The following is a 19,732-nucleotide window of genomic DNA, read 5'->3' as shown; positions in this document are numbered from 1 at the left end:
TGTGGTGAACTCCTGCCAGGGCTCTGGAGGGAATAGGCTCCCTCTGACCTTCCAGCAGTGCAGGTGTTACTGGGCACAGGCACACAGGTGTCACCTCCTTCCTGAGCAACAATTACAGATTACAGCTGTTGGAGGCATTTTTGTATTTCAGCATAAACCTTGTTCCATGTCTCACTGACACAATTTCATTAATACAATAAATAGATCAACATTATCCTGGAAGAGTTTGGTCCACTGCTGTTATCAACACCTGATTGATTAATTTTTTACTACTTTTTTCCCCAAGTACCAGCTTAAAATCAGTGCAGCAACTCCAAAGTTTGGTTTCTCCAGTGCAACTTGTAGGGATGCCTTAGTGCAGTATTTAGGAGATGCTTTATCAACTAATTTATTGACTCTGATCACAAAGTCCCAACGTTAAATTTGCTGTAAGCTTTGTCATCCTGCTTCTCCCTCTGTGTCTGCTGCCCTTTAGTGCAGGAAATCTAAAATGAAATGGCAACTTCTTGCCTGGCCAGGAGAGGTGGGCTGGCCCCCGGGACACTGGCATCAGCTTTGTAAACACAGGATGAACTCCCCTCATCACCTGCCACTTGATATCCGTATCAAAGCTAAGGCTGCTAGAGGGGACCATTTTATTAAGACTGGAAATTCTATTGGGAGTGCAGTCACAAGTGCCCTGACATATGGAAATGGATGTAATTTCATCTGATGAGACAGCTAACACTGTGTCTGGGCAAGGGAACAGCCAATGAGCAGAGCATGGGCGACTTCTCCCCGTGTTTGAAGATTTCAAAGGCCAGAGGAGATCACTGATGTTATCATGGCTAAAACCACAATCTGTTCCCTGCTTGTTGACCAGAATATCTCAATTTATGTGCAGCTGAAGCATACAAACTCTCCCTGCTCTGAACAGCACCTATTCTGCTTATTTTCTGGTGATGATAATTGTTGGGTCACACAATGGGGTGTTTAGATAATTAAGGCATGGCAATAAAACAGCTGGAGAAAAAGAAGAAATTCCACACCACAAAAGAATATCTTAATGCTAAAGTATAACTGGACATGTCTGATGAATTTCAGAGTGTTACCAAACTCAGACAACAACCAAAAAAAAGGATTGATTTGCGTCGCTGCATCTCTTCAGACACTTGGCTGAACAACTCACAGACCTTGGAATAAAATACAGGGCAGGGAAAGAGAAGTTCAGGGTGCACAGAACATCAGCTTTCACAGGTCACTGAGAAGCAGAAGGAATGCAGCCTGAGCCCACCTGCAAAGCAAGGTGCTGCCAGCAGCAGCTCTGGGCTGCCAGGGGTGGAGCAGCCTCTGCCCCGCGAACACCGACCCTTTGTGCACCATGGTGAGGAGGCAGCTCAAGCATGAGCAGGACAGGAAATCCACACAACCTTTGCAGAGTCTAGCTCAGCCTGCTGCATTCAAAACATCCCAATGCAACTCCATCCATGGTCCGAAATTCTGCTTGCTAATTTGGCTTGTTAACGACGCGGGGCAGGAGCTGTTGTCGTGTGTCTGTGAAGCAGCCAGCGCTCCCAGGAATCCAGACTTATTTGGAACGTTGGGTAGAACTAAGGGTTTAAAAAAGGAGGAAGAATCTACCAAAATAACTGTTTTCCAGCACGATCCACAGGCCTGACCAAATTAAATCCTGGATGTGTGTATCTTAATTGTCTGTATTGCACATCTCAACACTACAGCAGTTGTAGTCACAGAACCAAGTCCTGAATTTGGCCCATTATAGCATCTGTTTAATGCACTGAATTCTCTTACCCACTCCATTTCCTGTACAGCCATGGAAGTTCCAGAGTTAAATCTCTGTTGTGATCCCCTGTCATGCTCATTTTTGGTCAACTATTTGAAAAACCTTTTGAGCGCAGGGGTGTGCATCAAGAGGTAATGCTTTGCTCCAGGGAGGGAAGAGCCTGAGTACAGACATTAGAAATATGTGCAAGTTAAATAAACTACTTAAACACAAGATGCTAATTTAGCAGCTTCAAGGGCCATATTTCTCCAGCCAACCCAAGACATAAAAAGACAAAATTTCATTAAAATAACCTAACCCCACTGTTGTTTCGAGTGCTGCATTTATTCAAACACAGCTCACCAGCTCTCAATTAGCTGCTTTCACACTCCAACTGCAGCAGGTCTGCAGTGCACAGAAATGTAATTATTCACACACCACCCTGTCACTGCCACCACTGTCTGTACTTCTAAAGCATCTTGATTACTGCACTGATGAGCACTATGGAAATGCCTATAAATAAAATAATCATCTCCCCTCATTAAGTTCCAGCTTGTGGACTGAGGAAGGATGATTTCCCTTTGTACGTTCCTTTTGTAAATTTTATCATTTCACAACAGAGGGAGCAACGTGCCTCTGATGGCACTCAAAGAGACAGACTGTCAGGATTCTCGTCAGTATTTCAGCTTTGAGCAGCTTGCATTTTTGCATGAATATTTCCTCCTGAAAATAAAGCGCTGTTTGTCAGAATCACGCATGCAGTAATCTCTTTCTAATGTCAGCATCAGACATGCAAAACCCCCTAATGTCATGTCAGGAGGTCAGATTTTATGGAGCAGTATGTCATGGAAACCCTAAGAGCCAGCATAAGCTTCTAGCTCTGACTTCCACACTAAGAACACGCATCTGTAGTAAAGAACAAGCACTGAAGGAAACCTTCCACTAAAAACAAAGCCTTGTGAACCAGGTTTGCTCCTCAGGAAGCTTAACAGCAATTGGTGCTGCAAACAAATATCAAACATCCAATTACTGCCAAACCACAGTCTCACTGTTTTCAATAACTGCATTACTGGGTGTACATTTGCACACACTGAAGCTCCCAGCAACATCTCCAACATGCAATCAAATATCTGATTTCATAAAATGGTGAATTGCAAAGCCAGAGAAACAAGTGAAATATTGTATCAGGGCTGATCCTGTCTTGTCTCCAGCCAGGGGTGGAAGGGAATCACCACTTGCTGCCGTGAACAGCTAAAAGGGGAGAAGAGAGCAGTCTGATGGAAGCTCATGGAGCATCCCTATTTATGCACCATCCAAAGCAACATCTCACCCCCAAACAGCCAGCAGCTCTCAAAGAACTGAGGCCACTCACAGGTTCAGATTAAGATCCTCCTTCCCAGCTGGGAGAACAGCAGGACTCTGTGTCAACATGAGCAGTGAGATGCTCTCAGGCCAGATCCAGCTATGGAGCCCTTTGCAAAGCTGCTGTGACCCAAAGGGCATGGCCTGTGCCCAGGTGAGATCACCTCAGGGAGCACAGGTCATTTGAGAATCTCCTTCCTCTTTCCCTGGTCTCTCCCAAGGCTTCCAGTGCACCTGTCCTGGTATCACTGCCCATTTCCAGCAGGTTACTGTGTCTATGGACAGGCACCCTCTCATGTTCAAACTGTGCATCTGAGGAAGGAAAAGTGCTGTGTTGAGACAAGTGCAAAGGAAAGCTTTGGCAGACAGATGGGATTTTTTGTGCATCTGAAGCTGGAACCAGACAGTAACTAATGTGCAGGACACAGGATGGGACAAAGCAAGAATCACAGAATGGTTTGGGTTGGAAGGGACCTTAAAGATCATTTAGTTCCAACCCCTGCCATGGGCAGGGACACCAGACTATCAGGTCAGAGTGACGTGCTGCTCTCCCAGGAACTACACTACACTCCTGGACTGTGCAGGACATTGTAGGAACCTGCATTTGGGATGAACATTTTTATTTGTAAAATCTGCATTTCCTTGGGCAGAGCCAGTCCTTGAATAATTTTCTCCAGAGACAGGAGAATTTAATGCAAAACCTTCAATCCCTAGAATAGCCAGCATCCAAACCCACACAAGAGGTGTGCTGCCTCACTCCAGAATCTGGAGCAGGAAAAATAGTGACAAAAATAACACCATTCCTCAATTACAATAAACAGAAATGTTAAATCAAGCTCAGAATCGCCCTTGAAGAATCTAGCTCTTCCCAGCTCTAAAAATGATCCCCCACATTCCTTTAAGGCTTTTCATAGATACAGCAATACGAAATGGCTCGTTGCTGTGTAGCTGCTAACAAGAGACAGATGTTTCCTTCAGTTCCAGCAACATGCAGACATGAAGCACATTTTGATGACCTGCTAAATATTTCTGCCTCTTTCTGCACGTTACCCCCTCGTGCATTTAGTCAAGGAAACGCTCTCCAGTTCCACACTTTCCCTGCTCACTCTGGAGCTGGCCAGAAGAGCATGCTCGGATCAATCGCTTTATCTTAGCAAGCCTTCACCAGAGGGCAAGGAAAGTCAAGCAACACGTTTTCACTGAGTGGAGCCAAAGCTGGAGAGTTCTTCCAGTGAGTCCAGATCCAGGTCAGCTGGTGGCTGTGAGCCCAAGTCCCCCTGTTATTTATTTAGCTGCCCCAGAAGACACACACCGTGCGCCGGCGTGCAGAGCGAGCATCTGTTCCACCCAGACCCACGGCTACATCCTTTACTTGGTATTAATATCAGGGAAAATTTAGTAACCTAACCACTGGCATGAGAAGCCATACTTCTAAGGGAACAGATGGCAGCAATCATCTCAGCTTAATTTTAGGCTTCAAGAATTGCTCTGAGTCAGCAAAGCCACACAATGAGAGGAAGAAAGAGACGTAACATCTGTAAAACCTCCTACCTGCTTCCCATCCAAGGTGTACAGCTTTTTGACCACCCCTGTCTCCAGTTTGATAGCTTCAGTGATGTCAGTGAGGACCTGCTCGAAGGAGTGGGCGGTCTTCTTGTTGAGGAGCACGCGCACGGCCTTGCGCGGCTTGACCCCGCTGCGGATGATGGTCACCAGCTTGGGGCGCACGAAATCCTTGTTCTCCTTGGCCTGGGCACTGTTGCTGCTGGCCAGGGACTGAGGTGCTTTCTGGTTGGCAGAGGTCTTCACGTTGACAGACCAGTTGGGGTTGACGTTCTTGGTGTACTCCACCTTCTTGAAGAAGTTGTCGGACGAGCAGACGTAACTCTCCCCTTGAGGAAGAAAGGAGATTCTGCATAAGCACCAGCTCTGTGCTCTTCCCCCGTGAATCATGCAAACCATGGATAATTGTTTCCATTAGCACTCCCACAACAGCTTGTTCTTAAAACATTCTGCCTTGTTTTAATGCTATATTTACGGTTATTTTAAATATTGCTGATATTTCCACAAAGTAAGCATGTCAGCCATCAGCAAATACATATAATGAATCAGGGGTTGAGAGAGGTTGAGTTATAAAGGTATTTAGGTACTTGAAGATGCAGCCAAGCTTTCCAAGAGGTTCAGAACACCAAATTCATCTGACCACCTCAATTATTTTATAAATTTGCCAGTTTTCCCTTTATCTTTACAGACCTAGGTGCTACTTCAGTGTGCCATTCCCTGCCAAGAGGACATCAACACTCATCCACAAAGTGCCTTCTGCATCATGCCTGAAAAATAATCAAAATCTTGTCCTGAACAGTCTCCACTAAAAGTAGCCTTGATAAATCTAGCAGGCATAACAAATATGCACTGTTGGAGCATCAGTGGTTTATTAGGGAACAGACCTAGTGGCAGCTGAAATTAAACACTGCACCAAATACCACTCCTTGATTTACACGTCTGATACCAACCAAAAATACATTAAATCCAAATTTAGACACGCCAGAGAAGAGTTACAGGGTCCTTTTAATAATTCCCAAAAAGCTCTTCCCTATCCCACCCAAAATTAGTTTCAGGCTTTGTCTGTAATTTACAAGATCCTATCTATCCAAGGTTTTAAAAGCACCTTAAAGGATTTGTAGGAGCTTCTTTTGGGCCTGCAAATCTGATGGATGCTGGGAGAGTTATTACTAGAATGAGACTGTAAACCAGTATCCCTAAGGGAATGTAGCTGTCTGGTCTGAAATGACTCAGGCTGCACTGAAAAAAAGTCACTCACTGCAGGAGGAAGAAGCTTTCGTCTCGCCATTAGATAAAATTTTAATAGGAACTGAAGGCATGACCTGTAGGATTTTAGAGTCTCTTCTGGTGTTTTCTTTGTCTGATCTTACAGAATTAAGTTTTTTTTATGTATTACAATACGTTTGAAATCAAAATACAGATTTAACTATTTTGAAAGGCAATAAAAAAAAATAAATAAAAAGAAACTAAGAAACTCCTTCATTACAAAAACAGATTGGCTGCATTTCCGTGTCTGTCCCTGACTGCAAACGCCAAGGCTCAGACATCTTTGAAAAGCTTATCCCACAGCCAAGTCTAGCTTCCCCCCCAGGGGTCTCTAGGACAGGATTTGTCATCCAGTTGGCAAAATATGGATTTCTAAACATCCCACTGATTTTCATATGGCCCAGGCGTGTAACATGCCCAGGATAAAGTTCATACTGGAGCCCCTTCTGCTGACTAAACGGCACTTCTGATGGAGGCACCAGAACCCATGGTGAGACCACAAGAGACACACAACAAACAGATTTTAACGGTGTATTTCTGTCCCTATTACTGACCAGGGTGTGTTGTCACAAGCAGCCATAGAAAAGATGTAGGATTCTCCCTTATTTTAACCCCACCTTTGTACCCAGTTTGCCACCATAATGCCCAATTGTGGTGTTTGCATCACCAAGAGATGCAGCTCTTCTCCATCAGTTGTATAAAATTTACCAAAATCCTTGATCAACAGGAAGCAGATATTCTGCTTCCCCTTCTAAAGATGGAATACAAATACAGGAGAGAGCTGACAAGGTTTGTGATGGACACTCAGTTGGGCATTTTGTCAGCCGGTGTATCCCAAACTAACAACAATCCCACCAGCAGGTTCTGTTGGCCTGAACAAACAGCAAAAATCTCTATTTGCTGACAGCAACACCCCTCAATAAACCAACCATGCAGCCCTGCCCATAGCTGGAGCTCCTTAATCCCCAACATTTTGTGAATCTGACTCAATAAAAACTCAAATATACCCTCCAGAGTACCACGCATTATACAAAATTCCCTCTGGGGATATCATTTTCCAGAAGCTTTGAATACTTCAGATCTTTCTGATTAATAAGTGATAAGTTGTGGTTTATTCATCTGCTTCAGCCAAGGAACACCTGGTGCAGAGCAGGCCCAGGCTTCTCTCCAGTTTCAGGACTCAGAGAAGGGCAGCAAGGAGTCTGGAATGCTCCCAGGAATTAACCATCCTAAGAACCTGAGCCCTCCCAAGCCCATAATCCCCGGGCAGCAGAGCCCTCCTAAGTGTGCTCAGCAGAACTGTGCATTATCCTCTGAGAAAAGGGATTTCTCTGTTTAAATGCAGCACTAAGAATAAGTGATTTGAATGCTGCTGTCACCCCAGCTTCCCTGTGCCAGCTCCTGACCTCACATCCACCTCTGCTTCCCTACCTGAAAAACAGAAATAAACTAGCAGCCACTGAAGTGTGGCAAGGCTTGACTTTCATCTGCATTTGACCTTCATCTATATTATTTTCACAGTGAAAGAAGGTACACATTTGCACTGTGTTCTGTAGACACCTGAGGTGCTGGAGCATATTTTCTATTAACAAGTTGTATTATTTTAAAGCAAGCTGAAGAGATTATTGATCTGTCTGGTACAGCACCATTACCCTCAGTTCCAGCTGAGTCCTTTTGAGCTGCTCACTGCACAGCACAGCTGTTTGTGGATTTACACCTCTGTACACCAAAGGCAACAGTGGCATGAAGGCAGAACTCTTATGGGCTTTGTTCCACAAGTGTGATCTTGGGCAGCTGTGCAGATCCACACACTGGCCTCTAGAGCTCTGCTCACACTCACAAGGGGAAAATGGAATCTGCCCTTTCTCCCTTTGTCTCATTTAACTCAAACTCCAGCAAATAAAATCCGTGCTGTACTCGATTCTAAAAGTGGTGAGAAATTTCCTTGGAGAGACACTCCAGAAGAGCAGTTCAGAGCAGCAGCTCTTCTCAGCATAATTTCTGCAGTCACAGCAGCACAGCTCCAGGGAAGAGGATCTTTTCTTTCCTTCCTCCCTGACCTAAAGATGTGACCTGAAGCTTTAAATTTATTTAAAAACCACTTCAACTAATGTCTTTCCTAACTCAGTTTGTGACCCTCAAATAGCAGCAAAATCATCATTCAAGCTCCTCACTGAGGCACATGCATTTGCCAGCCAGGAACACACTTTCCACAGTGCATTTCACCTCCCACAGTGGAGTTTTACCCAAACCTTACCATGGTGGTAGCAGGATTGAGCAAGCATGGGCTGAAGACCTGTGAACTTTGCAGCTGTTAAGTGCACAATGTGGCCAGGAGATGATAAAGAAAAGAAATCTTACAAGGAATAGAGCTGCCATGGAGGGAGGAGTGGGTTCTCTGTGGGTTTCTGTGCCACATCTGTGTGTGCTAAGCCTATAATGAGAAGTCAAGGTGTACAACTGTGCCAGCCACAGAACTATGACTGACAGACACAGCGTGATAGCAGAAGATGTGCTCAGCATAACAGAAGGGATGGGAAGAGGATGTGAGATCTTGTCACGAGCAAAAGAAACAGCTCCAAGAAGAACATTGCTCCCCAGGCCTAAGCACAAAAATCTGTGCACAAACACTTTCAGGAGCACGACTCAAGCCAGCAAGCAGCTGTGCAGAAATCCCCCTGCAAGCCATGAGAAGGTACAATGGACAGCCAGGTCATGAATTCCAAACAAACCCCAAAAAGGGAGCCCCAAAGAGACACACTCGTGCACTGGGGCTGGGGAGCATCATCCTGACAAAACCCCCGTGGTGCCAAGGACAGTGTTGGTTCAGTGCAGGGCCAGCTCAGAGCACAATGCCCTTTTTACACTGCAGAGCCAGAGCCCACAGGGGGATGAGGGGTGTCACCATGCCAGGGTGCTCCAGACGTGTCACAATTCCTATCGTGCCACCAAACCAGCCAAGGCATTTCCTTCCTGCTCCTGCCTGCCCTCAGCAGTGGCTGGGCTGCCTGCAGACCTCAGAGCTGCTGCCATGACCATCATATTTGCCATTTGAAGCCAGGCTTGCATCACACAGAATGACTCCAGCTTCAAGTGCATGACACATCCCAGTGCTACGGATTTGATGGGAGCACAAGGAGATTATTCAGCTCCTAAAGAAGGGATGATCTCAGCAAAGATAAGGTTTGCCTTGGAGAAGGTTCCTTAGAAAAAACCCTAAGCTCCAGATGAGTGTTAATCCTCCAACCCTCTTACAGCAGCTCCCTGTGACAATACCAAAAATGACAGGCTGTGCTTTCAGGAAAAGTTATCCTTCCTCAGCATGCACCAGCAACTTTCCAAGGATAATGAACTGCGGGCAGAAGTCTTTTGAGAAAAATCAGGAAAGCTGGATTGAGGCCATTTTGAATGTCTAAGTGTTAACATTTATTCCAGGAACAGTCTCTGTGGGCAGCAGTCAATTATTCTGGCTGTTAGATCTGCAGTTGCAAAGTTGAGAATGTGCTACTGTGCCCAGATTTTGTGTTTCATGGAATTTACCAGGGCTGCAGCAGGAATTAAGTGGACTTAACACCTTGCAGAGTTTATTCCACATGGTGTTGGAGGAGGCCTTGAGTTTCAAATGCATGAACTTGCTGCTGCTTCATGAGTTAAAAGGACCTACTCCAGTTAAAAAGACCTACTCCAGCACAGCAAAATGAACCTTGGAAGAGCTCCCTTCCCTTGGCTCCTCCATGAACAGAAGCACCTCTTGTTCTGCTGGAGAAGTGGAAGAAATGCTGGGTTAGAAATCCCCTTCAGAGCCACACGATGCCCCTAAAGAATTTTGGGACCACACCAGTCCTGGCTGCACCTAGCTAGGGTGAGCAAGCAAATAAAACAGAGCCCCATGGACAAATTTGGTCATGTAGGGTGTAATTAGCTGAGCTATCAGGCCAACAAACACCCACAGAAAACAATTCCACAGGTTACCAAGGTTTCAGTATGAAACTACAGGAACTTCACTTTTCCAGGCAAACTGGAACACACACATTGGGTGGAGATTCCAGGATGTTTCCTATAAACCCCTCAGTCCCAGCACACACCAGACTCTGCACAGTTCCAGGGTGGAGCCCCTTCTATTATTACTTTAAATACTCCTGGACAAGATTATGGAAAATATTCCCAAGGGCATGACAGGATACAAAAAGCTTGGAATCACTTTCTGGAATATCTCGCACAGCCCAAGAACATTTGCAATAAAACCACACTGAGCAAAATAAATCCTACTCAGCTTTTTCTAGAGTTTGATTTGAAACAAGGGCAAATTTCGAACAAGCAGCCCAGGACAGGGCATGAAATCCACCCTGGGATGTGCCTTTCCTTCCCTCCCAGGTTGTGCCTCACTGTCCATTTCATTATGTCAAGAAGCTGAATATGGAAAAGCAGCAAAATTTTGGAGTGGGCTGAAAAAACCCTTTTGTCCGACAAAGAATTCATTTATGGGACAATGGGGACTGGAACAAGTGGCCAAGAGCAGCATTTCCTAAGCCATCTTTGCTGCTGAAGTCAATGCACAACATCAGTTTCCACCTCTACCCAGCCCTCCATTCAAGGACAAAAAATAATCAGAGCTGAGGTGGGACAACTTCTCATCACATCAAGTCTTCAAGAAGAGGCTCAAAATTAATCAAACCACCATGTCCAGATACCAAAGGAACTAAATTTCAGCTGAAACTTGGATGAAATGCAAGCTGCTCTATGATCATCATGAGACAGGCTGGAAAGGATTGCACATGATTATTTTAGCATCTTTCATATGCAAGTTTGATCACAGCACAAGGCACAGAATTATCAGTTACAAGTGACTCACTGCAGTAAATGCAGCTACATAAATCAACTTCCCAAAGCCCTGGTCACTGGAACCAATTCTATATGAAGGGGAATAAAGCCCACCTGGTGCTCTTTTCCAAAAAATTCATCTGCCATGATAAATAGCAGCACCTTGGGCCAACATCCACTCCTGACCCAGCCAAGGCAGTGGGACACGAGTGGAAGGATGAGCTGGAACAGGATCCTGCCCAGCACAGAGATTAAGGAGGAATACAGTCCTAAGCAACATCAGCAGGTGCATTATTTAGTTATATTAAAGCTTATTATTATTATATTTAATTTATTATTATTATTATTTATTAGAGCTTATTATTTATATTAAAGCTGAATACTGAAAATAGGAAGTCAGGATTGAGACAATGACTACAGTGATGGAAGGTGGCTGCTAGGACTGAAAAGGGGAAGGAAAAATGATCAGGTGGGAAGATTATGAGAGAAGGTCACTGGGAGATGAGACAGCTCCCTGGAAAAGAATGGGAAAAGCAGCCTGTGACCAGTGAGGGAGAACTCAGCTGGCAGCAAAAGGCACCTGTGTGACAGAGCTCTGAGGGCTTCCAAAATGGGAGATCTTAGGGGGCAGTACAGGAAAGGACCAAGAGGCTCAGCCCAACAGATGGAAGGAATGTGAAAAAAGAAAGAGCATTAAAAACTTCACTTGTTCTCATTATGGGAGTACCCTTGAGAGCCAGGGAAGAACTCTGGGTCTGGAGAACAAAAGGGTGATTCCAAGCCCCAGTTAATTAGCTGCACACCACATGGTTTTTGTTCACCTGAAATGTCTGTCTCTAGATATTGCTGCTGTACAATATCATTCTCTACCCTCCAGAACTACACTCAGGGTACACTAGGTAAGGACATTTTTCAATCAGAAATAATCAAGCTTAGAACATGATGTGAAATATTGTCAGTAATTCACAAGTTTTTGCCATCAAACCACTGAGATGAGCCTCTTTGATCACTTTCCCTAGATTCTACTTGTTTATTGGAAATTACAATGATAAATTAGCCCCATTATAGCAGCAAGCACTGGTTTGGTTACCCTCAGACTCCAAGCAGAAATCCAATTCATAAGAGATGCCCTGGTTGTGCGTGCACTGTTCTTGTGTGTCGCAGCAGAATTATTCCCAAATTCTGGGTTTCATGCAGGTATTTTGTATTTTGGTACACAGGTATTCTGTACCCAGCTATGCAAACACCCAAGCTGAGGGCAGAGTTCACCACAAGGGCTGGTTATAACCACAGTGTTGTAAATTGCTTTTCTACAACAGAAGTGTAGGTCACCCCTAGAAATATGGGATCAATAGCAGCGTGCAGACCTACTCTGGCATGGTCAGAAATGGATTCCTTTGTCTTCACTCTGCTCAGGTTTTATTTTCCTAGATGAGGCTCTGCTGAGGACACAGCCACACAGACAATCCCATTCTGGTTTTCATGCCTCTTCTTCAGTGCTGTTTCCAGATGCCATTTTGGCAGAACAAAGCCAGAACTCAAATGCCAGCATCTCCTGTCTGTACTTCAACCACAAAAATCTATTTTCATGAACTAAGTACCTCCTTACCTGCAGCAAAACCCATTTAAAAGAGATGCAACAACTAAAGCTTTCTTAACTTCACTGACAAAAAGCAGGAAGACTATAAGAGGAGGGAGAGTGTAAAAAGAGAATAAAGAACTGCATTTTCTGCTGGAGTTATTTCTGAAGATTTGCTTAAAACCTAGGGCAAGCAGGACTAAGAGCTGCCATTAGAGAAAGGCTGTGGCCATATTAAGAGACCAGAATGAAACATGGCAGAATCTCTAAAATTAAGGGAGGCCACACCTCCATTTGACAGCTGTAAATGGGCTGAGAATAACTCCACCAGGAAGCATCACAGCTCTGAAAGGCAGCAATTTCTTCCCAGGAAAACTCCTCTATGGAAACCAAGATTTATTTCACGTCCTTGCCCCTGCAATGTATTTTGGGAAGATGAGCATCCTGCCTGACAGAGAAGGAATTCTAGGGAGAGCTGCTTTAGTCAAGGTCACACAATGACTCGCAGCCGAGGCTGTCCCTGCAGTCGTGCCTCACGCACTCCCATCCATTGTCTTTCGCTAAAGGCAAAAGCCTCGTGGATTTTTGGGAGTTCCCAAACTGGCCAGAACGTCTGCTTGGAGAAAAACACCAAGGAAAAGGGAAGAGCACCTCCCCTCCTGCAGCAGGATATTCCAGGTCCGAACAAAGAATGAATCGCTCGGGGAGGAGAAAGCAGCGTGCCCGCGGGTGCCCTGCTGCCACCCCACTCTGGCTCCGGCAGAGCTGCCCCGCGCTCCTGCCTCGGGCAGGGAGGCAGCACTGGCCATCCATCCCTGCAATCCCACCCCAGGGCGGTCCCGAGCCTGCCGGGAAAGGCAGCAAGCAGGGCAGCACCCCAGGCTCGGGCACGGCTGGCAGCTGAGCTCCGCGGGAGCAAACCTTCCCCCAGGGCACCCCTTCCGAGCAGCATTGATTTTTGGCTCATCCCTCACCCCGCAGTGACACACAGAGGAGCAGGCTCAGCCACACCCCCTCGGGACACGGGGACACGCTCGGTCCTGCCCCGAGCGCCCCCGGGATGCTCCTCACACTGCCCGGAGCCACCGCAGCGAGGCTCCCCGCACTCAGCCCCGCACGGACCGCGCTGGTGTCAGGGCATGAACCCCCGTGTCCTGTGCGCGCACATCTCTGAGAGACCCCCTTACAGACCCCCTTACAGACAGCCCAGCCCACCTCCACAGCTCCTGAGCTCAAACCCCTGCTCAAAGAAACCCTCACAGCTCCCTGTAATGAACCCTCCTCGCGCATAAACCCCAAATTTCACCAAGCGCAACCTGTCCAAAACGCCCTTCTCTATTCACAAGCCTCGCTCATTAAATCCCCTCTCTAATCAGGCAGTGTGAACTCCCAACACACCCCTGCACACGCTCCACAAACACTGAGACCCCCGCGCCCTCCAAACACCCCTCGCACCCCAACACCCCTCTCCAGACCCCCAGGTGCCCGCCCGACCCTGACCACACCCCCTGTGCACACGCATCGTGTGTGCCATACCCCAAAAACCCTACACAGAGCGCACAAACCCTCCCCACCCCATCCCACACCCCTGTGCACACGCATCGTGTGTGCCATACCCCAAAAACCCTACACAGGGCGCACAAACCCTCCCCACCCCCATCCCGTCCTCCAGGAATACCTCAGCCCCTCTTCCCTTTCCAGTCATCCCCACCCACCCCACTGGGAAACCCAGCCGGGCTCACCCCAGCCCGGACAGCCCTGGGGACACCCTGAGGCAGCCCTCGAGGCACGGACACGGCCACGAGCCGGACACACGGACACTGCCACGAGCCGGACACACGGCCAGGAGGCGGACACACGGACACGGCCAGGAGCCGGACACACGGCCAGGAGCTGGACACACCCCTCCGGCGGCACATCTGCACGGCGCTGAGGACACGGCGGGGGTGGCACCCGCACCGCCACCATCCCGGCCGGGCACAGCGGGGCTCGGCACCCCCAGAGCCGGGGAAAGGTGCCCTCCCGGGCAGCCCCAGCGGCGCAGCCCCCTCCCAGCCCTCCCTGCAGCACAGGATGCTCGTTACCTTCCTCCAGCTCGTCCATGCTGCCGATCTTCCGCGAGCCATCGATGGTGTAAATGTAGCGCACGCCCTGGGGCAGGTTGATGTTGTCGGACAGGGAGCGGGTCAGGTCCGCCAGGAGGGCATCAAAACTTCGGAAGCGGTCGGAGGACACGGCGTATACAATCCCCTTGAAGTAGCGGTCCCCGTTGCGATAGAAACGCACCTTCTTGGCTTTCTTCTCGTTACTGAGCGCCTGTAAGGTCCGGGTTCTGTAGAAGCTACAGTGAGCGCTGTGAGTGGGGCTGGGCAAGCCGTTCATCCGTGTGCCTCGCATGTTTCTGGACGCCTTGTCTCTTTCGTCAAAGTGTCCAAAATCAAGTTCCATAGTTTGGTGGACCCTAAAGATCTGAAGCTGGGCAGGAAGGAGATGGGGAGAGAAGGAGGGCAAAGGGTCGGGTTAGAGCCCGGCAGAGCCACAATCCGGAGAGCAAAACGACACTAAGGCTGTGTCTGGAGCAGGACAGATGCATTTGGGAAGCGCCCCCTCCCCTGACCCAGATTTGTATCGATTCTGGGGACTGAGAGTAGGAGGGGTCCTCGCATTTTGAAAGGGATCCAACTACTGGGAGCAGGGAACACGTTTCCAGAGAGCTGCCTGCTCCTGCACCTGGGAGTTCTCAAAGTGCAGCAGATCGGGACTTGGGGCCAAAGGCAATCACAACTCAGCCCCCAAAAAACTCATCCAAACACCAGTTGGCAATGAATTAAACCTCTGAGCCCTGTGAGGTTTCCTTTGGCAACAGAAAACAAGGAGATCCCAGTAAGTCAGCCCTTCAATCTGTGGAATCACGGAAGGACCCAGAGCATCTGAATGTTTAACATTAGAATAAACTGGCATTTATGAAAGAATGGTCACAGGGGAATAAGCAGTTTCTTTGTGACAGCCTGTTCAATAAGGGTTAGCAGTGAGATCCAGCCCACCCTTCCCCCTATCCGCAGCCCCCTCCTAGCCCATCAATCAATTCCCAGGACCAGCCTACATCTCCAAGAAGAAATGACTGCAAAGAAAAATCTGTCATTGAAACGCAGCTTCGGTAAGCTCTTTTCAGCCCGAGCCTCCTCTGAATTGCATTTTTGCTCCCGTTTAATGAGGAGGAGAAAATAAAGGGGCTATTTCCACCCCCCACTCCCAGCCCTAAGTGATTTAATAGCTGGAAGTGCCCGTGCCCCAGGGACACGCCGCCCCTGCTCCTCACCTTTCATTGTTCTGAGCACGGGGGCTTCCAGCACTGCAAAGCCGAGGCTGGAGCTGACACCCAGCGAGCAGGAATTTTGCACTGTCTCTAGTTTATGCTCGAGAACAACCTTTCTCCTGCACCAAACCCCGACACAAAAGGAGAAGGAGCCCCCCAACCCTGCAATAGGGACCCTTCCGCTCCCCCGGCAGCACCGGGCACATGCACCTCATGCATGTGGCTCTCATGTTAACACAGGGCTGAAAGGGGATTTACAGCTCTTGGCAGCCAGGTATAAACCGAGGAAAAGCTGTTGCTATCTCATCCCCGCCCTTTACACTCGCCGGAACGAAGCTCCTTCCCTGTATTTTACAATGTCAGCGTGACCCATGCAAGAAAAAATCATTGTCCCCGGGCTGCAGTGAGGCAGATGACAATGCAGGCATTCCACACAGAAACCCCGACTTGGGAACGTTCCCCCCACGAAGCCACCGGGGTAGATTCAGTCTGGTGTCATGCACTGAACAATGAAACATCCAAGCAACTTCGGGAATGAATCAGAGGATGCAGGGGTTTTGATTTTAAAATGAACTGCAGATGCTGTAAAGCACCAAGAAAAGATTCCTCCCTTCTGTTACTTTTCTGCATGCAAGTCACTCAGGAAAGCTCTACTCACCGGTTTTCAGCGTGCAGGGTGGAGATGCTCAGAGAAAGAAAACCAGGCTCACTCTGCCTTTGTTGTCTGAGCTCCAAGCAAGAAATTCCTGCCAGGGTGGATGAGACGCCTCCTAGGTCCTAGTGCCTTGTTCCATCCCTCCACGGCAACTTTGCCTCAGTGATTCTCACTCTCACCATCAGCTGTCTGCTCACAGGCTGTGTTTGAGGGGAAAACGGGGTGTTGATTCCAGCTCTGGATAGTCAGCAAATCAGTGAACAAAAGGTTTAGAGGGGCACGGTTGGGGGTGGTGTTTGGAAGGATGCAAATTTCCCCTTGAATCCAGTTGAAAAAAAAAAAAAAAAAAAAAAAAAAAAAAAAAAAGGAAAAAAAGCCAGGATAATTGCCCCAATCCTACAGGATTAGCAGTACAGGGGGGTCACAGTCACAATCCCTCAGTGTAGCACAGTGCTGGCACAAGACTCCTGTGCACTAGGAATGCAACTGAGAAAATCTCTGACCAGTGGAACTGGGCACAGTCCTGCTCCTGTGCTGGTTTTACGTGGCATCTGTGGTTTACACTGGCAAGCAGAAAGGGAGAATTCGCTTGGTGGTTCTGCATGAGGTGCCCCTGAATACTTTTTCTCTGTTAACATTGGACACAAGCCAAAGCCAGAGTGCTGAATCCCAGTTCATTCAAATCCCCAGGGGCTTCGGGATGGAGTCATCCAGCAGATCAGCATGGCTCATATCCCACTGTAAGAGAAGTTTATTTTCTGATTCCATTACAGGAGGAGCCAGCTGTTAAAAAATTGTACTGAGCTCCTTCACTTTGACAGCAAAATCTTTCACCTGCTTTCTGGGTGGAGATTCCTATGCTGCAGCACTACTAACCCTGCTCCTAACCCCACTGGTGCTGGCCTCATCCTTATGTTAGAAAAGAATGGGATTTGGAAATGGGAGAGTTTTCCCATCTGTAGAAGGAAATCTTTCCTAACAACACTGCGTCTGTTTCGAGTGAAAACATCAGATGTTGTCATTTTGGCACATCACAGCAGTATCACATTTACACAGAAGGAGTTAGTATTTATTCCAGCTTTGTCTGCCCTGTGCATGATAGTCCAGGCAACACTGACACAAACCCACTGAGAGTTCGTCTCTGTTTGCCAGCAACTTTCACACATGACATTTGTAAAAAGTTTCTTATTCCCTGAAACCACCCTTTTATTCAAAGTCTCCCACGCATCCTCTGCTGGAGATTTTGGCTGCTCCCTTGTGTGCATGGTCAGATCAGTGCAGAGGAGACAGAGCTGCTCTCCTCCCTCAGGAATCAGCCCTTGAGGGGAAGAACAGGGTCTGTCCTCTCCAGGGTATATTTCAGTATTTCTCTGGATTCAGTTGCAAGGGGCATGTGGGACTTCAAACCTTGTCCTTCCCATTTGGTCCTATTTTCTGAATTAGATAATTCCTGGCTGTTCATCACCATGAGCTTAATCTGTCCAGAATTAACAATTTTTTCCTTTAACACAATGCTGCTGTAAATATAAATCTGCCCGTGCTTTAAAAATTTGCCAAAAATATAAATCATTCAGCATGTGCCAAGTACAGCAGCAGCAAGAATAGAGAAAAGGAGAGTCTTCATTCAGCCTTCAGTGGCACACACAGCTTTGACAGAGGAAGATTTTTGGGATGATGGCTCGGCATCCAGGTACTACACCAAAGTAACCAGGCAGGATGATGTAGACCCAGGTGGAATTGTACCACAATGTGTCAATCTCCCAAATTTGACTTGTTTGGGAAGTTCTGAGGGCAGCAGAGGTGTCAAGCATCATTAACAGATGGCTCTTCTTTCTGCACCCCAGCCCATACCCTGTGAGATGAGCGAGTCTGCACAGACACCTCTGCTCAGGACAGGGACAGGAGCTTTTTGAAGCACAGGCACTGCCTTTGAGAAGCATTTTAAAATAACTACCCCAATAAGAGAACTGGAATTCGTCCCTGACTGAAGGATAAGGTTCCTACAGCAAATCATGGTAATGTTCATCTTGGGTAAAACCTCGAGTTCCTTCTAAACAGTGCCCAGAACATCTCCAGTGTGTCCTCCTTTAATCCCTCCACACGACCAGGAGGATCTCACAAGCCAGAGCACCATCAGAGGTGAAGAGCCCTGGAGCCAGACTGATTTCACATGTCCCCAGTGAAATCACACCATATTTGCTTCTCTCCAAGTGAGAACAGAATCACCTCAGACCACAGACACCAGCACAGAAACAAGCAGCAGTTTCTTGAGGAAAGCAAGGGCCTGCTCCCAACTTCATTTCTTCTCCAGAGCTTCTTCCCTGGCCTAAAGGAGTTAATGCCAGTCAAAACATATTTACATCAGAAGAGACTCACCCTCTGAGACATCATACTGTAAACAATTTTAGGCAGCGTGAGTGATTGAAAATTGGAAAGAAAATTCCACTTCCCATCAATAATTTCATCTAGCTGCAAAGGAAAGATAAATTTAGCTCTTCAGATTAAATTATCTACTTCAAATCAGGTGAATCATCTTTCCTCCAGGAAGGTAATATTTAGACTTTTGCCTGTGTAACTAAATCTGTATAAATACATGTTTGTTGACATTGCTGAGCAACCGTGACACTTTGGAAAGGGACAGACTGCAGGTGACAGGGGTTGTGTGATGCTGTGTGCTAACTTCTTCACATACACCTAGAAAACCCAGTTTTTAGCATCACTAGGAGCTGCAGTCTCAAATACTCTGTGTCAATGCCCAGTTGCTTTGCTATGCAACTTCCTGACTTCTATAAAAATTGCCTCTGGTGGCACAGCACATTGTCTGAACAGGATATAAGTCAGGGTGATAAGCAGCCAAGGTCTGGCTGTACCACAGAATCACAGAAAAATCAAGTGGTCACTGGGTTTGAAGGAAGTCTTGGATCAGCATCTCCAAGTCAGTCTATTTGGAAGCACGTGTTTAGCTACATTTCTTACTTTAACCTCTGTGGTTCTGGACTGTGTGGAAATTGTCATCCCTGATCACTGCTGTCAAAGCTCAGCTTGATGTAACTTAAACACCAAAACTCCCTGAAACAACCAATTGTTATTTCAGGAGTCTGACAAGTGTGTCAGTTTAAGAAAGACCATGTGATGGGGGGAAGAACAAACCATGTGACATAACATCAACTACTCAGTGCAATATAAGGACCACTCAGTGCAAAATCTGTAATCCCCCAGTGCAAAACAACAATTAAAGAAACTATTTAGTGCAGTACAACATGTCAGGGCACTCAAAGCTGAAATCCCATCAAGTCAATGGCTCAACCTCGACCCTACAGAGCAACATCCTTTAAATGTGAATCTTCAGAAGAGCTGAGAGTTCATCACAGAGTTATCCTATATCAGGCTATAGAGCTAGGTTCCTCC

General features: G+C 47.1%; 1 protein-coding gene across 1 annotated transcript in view; it reads right to left on the bottom strand.

Annotated features, from left to right (window-relative positions):
* The window catches only part of DCX (doublecortin), a 62,572-nt gene extending 47,768 nt beyond the window's left edge, over nucleotides 1-14,804 (bottom strand). The window contains exons 1-2 of the mRNA XM_041484614.1: nucleotides 14,438-14,804; nucleotides 4,676-5,016 (exon numbers count right to left, since the gene is read on the bottom strand). Coding sequence (XP_041340548.1) covers nucleotides 4,676-5,016; nucleotides 14,438-14,801 — 705 coding nt within the window. The 5' untranslated portion in view covers nucleotides 14,802-14,804. The remainder of the gene's footprint in view (nucleotides 1-4,675; nucleotides 5,017-14,437) is intronic.
* Between the last annotated feature and the right edge of the window lie 4,928 nt (nucleotides 14,805-19,732).

The sequence above is a fragment of the Pyrgilauda ruficollis genome, unplaced genomic scaffold (assembly GCF_017590135.1).
Source record: "Pyrgilauda ruficollis isolate IOZ18807 unplaced genomic scaffold, ASM1759013v1 scaffold67, whole genome shotgun sequence".
NCBI lineage: Eukaryota > Metazoa > Chordata > Aves > Passeriformes > Passeridae > Pyrgilauda > Pyrgilauda ruficollis.
This window is presented reverse-complemented; position numbering and strand designations above follow the sequence as displayed.